Below are 6,984 nucleotides of genomic sequence, written 5' to 3'. Positions count from 1 at the left end.
TAACCCCCAGATTTGATGCAGTCACAGAGCAACTGATTATGGTCCAACTGTTGCACCACTCCCCTTTCCCAGAAATATGGCAGCTCGTCGACATGAAAAGTAGACTCGCGGTGCGTAGGTCCCAAGGCGGCTCGGATATGACTCTCTTGATGACCAAATCTACTATCTATTACCTTTGTCCACCATACTGACTCTGGAACCATGGACGTTCTCTTTACGCTTTGCCTCGATCTCCCATCCTTCGCTAGGCGCCCGTGGCGGGGCTACGCTGTCGACACCCACCCACCCGTTGGCCGATCACTCCTGCCAGGGGTCCCGACTTGAAAAGGTCGAGTACGTATTCTACGGTAGCTATGCAGGTCTACATGCGAGTACAAGGCGATGGGTTTCACCTTGTGCTCCGTACTGTGCCAGGGTGCTCTCTCATTCCATCCGAGTCCCTCTGATACTGCAACGCCCTGGTCGACCTAGCTCCCAGAGGCCCACAACCTCCATGTCATTTCTCCATGGGCTACTCGTGGTACCGCGACCTCATCGGGTACCAGGGTTCCTTTTGAGTAGCAGAGCTACCTCCACCTTGACATTTTCTGGTAGAAGGCGAGGCTTTGCCAGCCCATCTTTATAACCGGCCTGTCCGCCCGCTTGCTTCACACTTGGTCATGACCTGGGAAGGCAGAATCGTTTCTCTGGGCCTTGTCTTGTGAACGCCTATCACACTAGGTTCTAGAAAACATCGTCACACATGTCTACATATAATACTACTACCGCACCTTCATCACCTTCGTCTGGCTTGTCTGCCCCTACTCGTACTCCCCAAGTACGCTCTTCAAGGCAAGGGACTAGATTGCCAACTACACAAAGGTCACAGATACCTGCCACTCACATCAATATGGACGAGTCGACATATATGTCTCCAAAGGCTGCTCATATACACAACGAATTGCCTGGAGGGTCTCCTCCATGCGAAGAGAAGCACTCGCCGACTCCGCCACCTACTTCTACATACGGATCTCAAGACATGACTCGATCATACTCATCGGTAAGTCGAAGCCCGAAACATGGTGTCATAAAGAGGGCTGGTGGCTTATATATAAACTAGGTCCCTCCCTACAGCCCTTATTCAGTATCAGCGTATGAATCCTCGCTGCCAACTCCTGTATCCGTTGCTGGGTCGCCTTCGGCGACAGAAAGGTCGGGCAAGATGTTATCTACCTATAATCAACAAGGGGGGGCAGCCCAGCAGCTCACCCCGCCAGCAACATCTCGCCCTTGGTCATACACATCTGATATGACAAGCACCTCCTCGGCTCCTATGACGGTGCCTACTACTGCAGCCGAGATGCTAGACATAGATTCCTTGGAATCATCGCATTCTCCAGAGCATCATACAACTGTTGTCGACTCAGCACCGCATTTTCACTGGGGTACATACGGCGTCTCTAGTCATGATTCGACTGAAGAGATGTCCCCGCAACTACCTTATTCAACTGTTCCGCCGTCGCTGTTGATAAGATCACCTTCTTACGGAGTTGCCCCAAGCACACACGTTCCACTCACGCCAGCACTTTCACAAGTTTCAATGCCTCCACACCCTGTGGACACGCGAACTCTAATGGCAAGCGACCTGCATCATCAGTACAGCAATCTCAGCCATATAGCTCTAGAATTTGGAGCATCTTATCCTTCGAGGAGGTCAAAAACTAGGACAAATCGTTCTAATCGATCGGTAAAGAGATGCCGTAATATCGACCCAAGTCTGAGTAAAAACAACGGCATCGGTTATAACAGTGAGAATCCCAACGTCATGACGGGAACCAATGCCCCCGAGCTTCCGCCCCCACAACAACTCACTCTCGACCCCAAAGCTCCGGAGGACTCTCGATTTCTTGTGGACCTACGCTGTCAATTGAGTGATGACAAGGGCAAGGGCATGTGGGAGCAGATCCAGCAAGCATACAAGGAACACTATGGCCACAAAACCAAAGAGAATCTGCAGATGCAGTTGATTCGCACTGTTCAATCATATGCTGAATGGCCTGAATCAGAAGTAAGTCTGCCGCTGAACTTAATAAATCAATGGAATAAGTAGGCTAATTCCAGGGCAGGACCAGGCTTTGAAAGAAGCTGCTGAAGAATATGAGCGACGTCGCTACCCTGAGATAAGGAAGATCATGAAAGAGAAGGGTGGCCGCCGTGTGTGGGACTGGAATGATGGAAGCATAGCGAAGCGGTTAGTCCAGATGGGAGTCGACGAGATCGACCAGCGAGACCCTATTAAGAGAACTCGCCGAAAGCGGAAGAGCACTGTCCGTCAAAAGTCCGGTGGTGAGCCTTGGGTGGGATGTGTGAATATCCAATATAATCCCGAGCCACGCCAGTTGTCCGTGGAAGAGGATGAGATGCTCCTAGAGGCATTCTGCAAGACAGAGCCAGAATCTCCACGCCCGGAACATGTGCCTGAGCATCGAGCAACTTCTTGCACCGGCGGTGATAAGGATACCGACGATGACCCCAGCGCACGCGTCGCAAAACAAGCGTGCGATCAAATGCTTTCCGAACGAGGCGAACGTTTCTATAATGGACAGAATCGATACATGGCTTAAGAGGTGCATCTACTACTTTATTTGGCGACAGACAAAGATACCCCTTGATGTTACTGGCAGCAATACCCGTGGGCAAAGCAGCATCCTCCATGTTGTACATTTTCAGCAAGCGGTTGGAATAAAATACTGTTTCATCACTGATACCAATCGGCGTACACCGTGGTAGAAGGATACGGCATCGCGAGATGACTATGTATCCATCAATGAAGCAAACACTACGGTCACCCTCGTGGTAAAATTGCCCTTTTCCATTTACGCATTATATTGGAGTGATGAAGGACTTACCAAAACGGGTGCCTATTTCACCTTAAAACCGCCGCACTACCCTTTTAGGAGATTTAAGTTATACAGATTAGTTCACATCAGGTGGCAAGCCTAAGCGTTGGCGTTTGGGGACATTTCACTTATTTTATTTCGGACGTTTCAAATATTGGTATGAGACTTAAGTTGGGTTATGATTATTCCATAGATGAGGTGATCATCAAGAGAACAAAGAAAAACACTATAAAACCAGAGAGTTGAGGCAGCATGATGAGCTGGCTCATGATCCTAACCAACTTTTTGTAAACATGATAAAATGTACGATTACGTTGAGCTGTAACTATTAGACTCCATATCGTTATTTGACACCATAAACATGTTTATCGGTTCGATAGCCCAATCTCCTGTTCAATACAATGTCTGGAGTCTCGACTGCCATTGTCAGGTCTTCACACCCCCTTTTCAGCATTGATACCCTGTGGAGTCGAACACATCAAAGCTTCTTTGATGTGCCGGTGAAGATCACCCAGTCACATTCTCAAGGGTACAGTCTACCATGCCAAGAGACCTACTACGCCGTCTGATTGCTTCGAGAGTCGCCTTGGATTGGCCTGATCTCATTGTCAGTGTCAGCGTCGCGACTGAGGCCATGTGCTTTGGCAAGTTTCCGCGCTTGCGGGAACCCTTGCGCCCCCATATCCCTAGTCCATGCTCCGCCCCAATTTTGCCGAAGACACGTGCGAGACCGTGTATCTAATGCTTGTTGGGGGCGGCCCTGCACCCGACTTTCTTATTTTTCTCTCTATTCTTCGTATCTACATGCTTCCTTCGAGCTTCGGCATCTTCAAACCCCACCGCCCACTCCGAAGCCAACGCACTCTTCTTCTCTAGCTTATTCCGGCCCTCGCGTTCTTCTTACTTTCTATTCTGGAAGACAGGTAGCCGACCCTCGACGCTATGCGTTACTACGCTACGCTGACACTCGCTCGAACCGTGATGCAAGCCACACCGGCAGCCGATTGTTATCAGTTGCGCTATGCTGACACGGTAGGCACTCTAAATTCCACAAATCCTAAACCTAAACATACGTCTCGCCGCAGACACGCATGCTCGCACTCACCGCCCAAATATCGTGATCGAGCGCTTTGTAATTGATATCTCGGGTGGTGCAACTCAAAACACCGGCCTGGAAGATAATCATGCGGATAGATTGCGCCACTGAGCAATGCCGAGGCGCATCATTGGGACAATGAAGTAATCTAGACTACTCTGCCATATGGACATGCGAACTGATGAGGACGCTACACATTGCTACGCCGCACTGCGCCGCGCCGATCAACAACGTACTATGTACTGATTCCTACCGCAATTTTTCTGAGTAGGGTCGACGGTTACAAATAGTTGAGACTCAGTGACATCGAAATACACCTATTCTATTCCAGCGTTAGGTAATCTCTCCACCCGTCGGCAGGAGCAATACTGACTAATGCTGCTATTCAGACATCTGTTGCGGGTTTGGTTGGTGTGTAACGCCGATAGTTAACTTCGTTAACTCCGTGTATGACGTTAATATCGTGACCACCTACTTCCGTGGAAGTCAAATGATCTCAAGACTAGGGCTGGTCTCCAAGCTTGGTTTATACTATTTTTATCGGTAAACAGACTCAGTTTTCGGGGTCACTATCCTGATTAGGAGGCCTGCATCAATATGGTTCTATCTTCGATCTTACAAGCTCAGATAGCGCGTATACAAATCTATGACGGCTTCGCCAGACACCTGATTGTGGCGTCCCGGTCCCCTTCCTCTTCGACTCTTCAGATCGATGAAACATCAGAAACCGGCATCGAAAAAGATGTATGATTATGAAAGACCAGTGAGCAGCTCACCGCATGAACATGGTGCTACGTATTTGGAAACCTTGAGGAGCTAAGCCGTAATTCAAATCTTGGGTATGGAAGATCAATGGGTGGGGAGGTTACCAAATCCACCCCGTCAAGCTATTCTAGAGCTAGAAGGAGCACGGTAGAGCATCTCTGCATGTAAATCCCGAATACGCAGGCCATGCCCGTGATGTAATCATTTCCCTAGGCACAAGCATACAATGAACGTGACTAATTTCTCACCAGATTTCCAGAAGGCTGTGTTATTCATTCATATGTGAGGCTCCTTCCGGTCTAGCCATCTGGGTTTTAGATGCACATAGCTGGTCACCACGTGGCGATGGCATGGTTCTTGAGCTCACATCCGAGATATCACGATGTTGTGCCTAGCGTGTGGCACATATAACGTCGATCCTACACTAGCCTCGGGACTCACATCAAGTATACCAAGCAGGATTTCTAGGGTGAAGCTACGTCGTGCTTATCCCGAATCCGACTCTCTTTTTCTGTGAAACCATTCTCACTAAAGAATCCGTCAGTGGGTCGCTTTCCCCAGAAACCTGTCGCTGCTTACAATTCTGAACCTGCAAGCGCCGCTCTGGACTGCTAAGCGCCAGTCTTATTCAGCACTGCCTCGCGATTACCAGGGTAAAGGGTATAGTGACTATGTTATCAAATGCCTTTGAATATCGCTAGCTCGATTGACTTTGTCTTTCGCTTGAGGCGCGGATACTAACAAGTGCCGGGTCTTACATTGCTTAGCCTTGCGATCATATTCAAATCTCTCAATAACGACAGGGTTGCCCGGCCGGAGCTCAGAGTAGACTAAAATAGAAATCTGTATACTGAGAATTATCGAGGTAGCTTGAACGCTCCAGGAAGGAAGAAAAGTACATAGTTATAGTAGAATACGCAGCCAACTCTTGCTACATGACCTTAACAGACAAGTAGCAGAGCACTTGGAAGACATGGATATAGAGGCATTAAGCAACCGAGTGTATTGAGATTGGAGGTACGGCGTGAAATTAGCTACCCCAGCATTGACAGATAAAGGCGAGGCCTGTTGGCGTGAGCCGCATATGGGATCGAGCTGAAGCGCCGTTGACAATCCATCCTTCTTACTAGGAGTGACGGAGTTGTGTCCCTGACCCTGATTAGCTGCGAGTAACTGCCGTCCACCAAATGATCTGCTGTAGCCGAGGATCTGCGATCATCGTAAGCTTCACAGCTGTAGGTATCACAAGAGGCGGCACTGTGTACTGAGCATGTCGGTACGAATGGAAGATGGACACAAGGAATAGACCTGTGAGATGTGTGAAAGCTGCAATGTGTCACATTCGAACCACTCTGCTGGTAAATTGGAGAAGGATCCGACGATGCCATAGGCTCGATGCAATGGTTGCATAACACGGATTGTGACATAAGTAAGTAGGTCCCTGTTACCTTGCTCTGCCTTGCCAATGTGATCCTGAAGCACTAACAGAACGTCTTACAGATGTCCGCTATTGCCTGGGTTCCCTAGTAAGTAGCCACACACTGTACGTAGTTTACCACCTAACCCCGTTATTTCTGTTGAAATTTTCCTATCAATCATGGAAGGTAACATTGAGCCGTCAAAATCAGAAGTCCAGTGCAGAACTAGGTGATTTGAACGGGGATACCATCCCGGGTCCCGGGACTCAGGAAGCGAAGGTCAAATCGCGTGTAACTGAACTGAAATAGCAGGTCGAATCTGCCCATTGAAAAAGCATGCATACATACAGTAGAATGTCCTACCTACCACATGTGTAGAGAATAGTATGCGTGACACGCCAATAAAGTGCTGACAGCTCTCTGGTGCCATCGCTCCGTAAATCCGTTACCCACTGTGATCTGGCGGCTCGTTCCTAGATAGAGTAGGTAGTGCTTCTAGGTAGTGTGGTTTGACTAGACAAGGGTGAGCACTATCATGGACATACACTAGTGAGGATCGGATCATCGGTCGTGCGGTCTTTGAAAGAAGTTCAAGCATCCCTGGCTAGCGACATATAGAATGGATATTGTGTGGAAACGGTGTTTGAATGTAATTGTATAGCTAGCGATGATAATGGGAGTCGTAATGCTGTACTTGGTGTGTAGCCGATGTGGCCTCTGGAGTGCAAAAATAGACACAACTCACTATATGTAAGTGTGTGTGGTCAGGGCTGGCTTCCTAACAGTTGGTAATAATCAACAAGAGAACGTCACAGAATTTGGTGCT

General features: G+C 48.7%; 1 protein-coding gene across 1 annotated transcript; it reads left to right on the top strand.

Annotated features, from left to right (window-relative positions):
• Positions 1-473: 473 nt before the first annotated feature.
• On the top strand, positions 474-3,112 carry F5B22DRAFT_429157 (uncharacterized protein). The gene is made up of 4 exons (XM_047971742.1): positions 474-1,039; positions 1,100-2,047; positions 2,106-2,680; positions 2,882-3,112. The coding sequence occupies exons 1-3, from the start codon at positions 743-745 to the stop codon at positions 2,601-2,603; spliced, it is 1,743 nt and encodes a 580-aa protein (XP_047827178.1). The 5' UTR covers positions 474-742; the 3' UTR covers positions 2,604-2,680; positions 2,882-3,112.
• The last annotated feature ends 3,872 nt before the right edge of the window (positions 3,113-6,984 follow it).

Source organism: Xylaria bambusicola (genome assembly GCF_022495145.1).
Source record: "Xylaria bambusicola strain CBS 139988 unplaced genomic scaffold F5B22scaffold_51, whole genome shotgun sequence".
NCBI classification, from domain to species: Eukaryota; Fungi; Ascomycota; class Sordariomycetes; order Xylariales; family Xylariaceae; genus Xylaria; species Xylaria bambusicola.
This window is presented reverse-complemented; position numbering and strand designations above follow the sequence as displayed.

Coding starts and splice junctions, on each gene's coding strand:
- F5B22DRAFT_429157 (XM_047971742.1), top strand. CDS start 743: ATGTCTACATATAATACTACTACCGCACCTTCATCACCTTCGTCTGGC. Junction 1,040..1,099: donor TGACTCGATCATACTCATCG/GTAAGTCGAAGC, acceptor TATATAAACTAG/GTCCCTCCCTACAGCCCTTA. Junction 2,048..2,105: donor CTGAATGGCCTGAATCAGAA/GTAAGTCTGCCG, acceptor ATTCCAGGGCAG/GACCAGGCTTTGAAAGAAGC.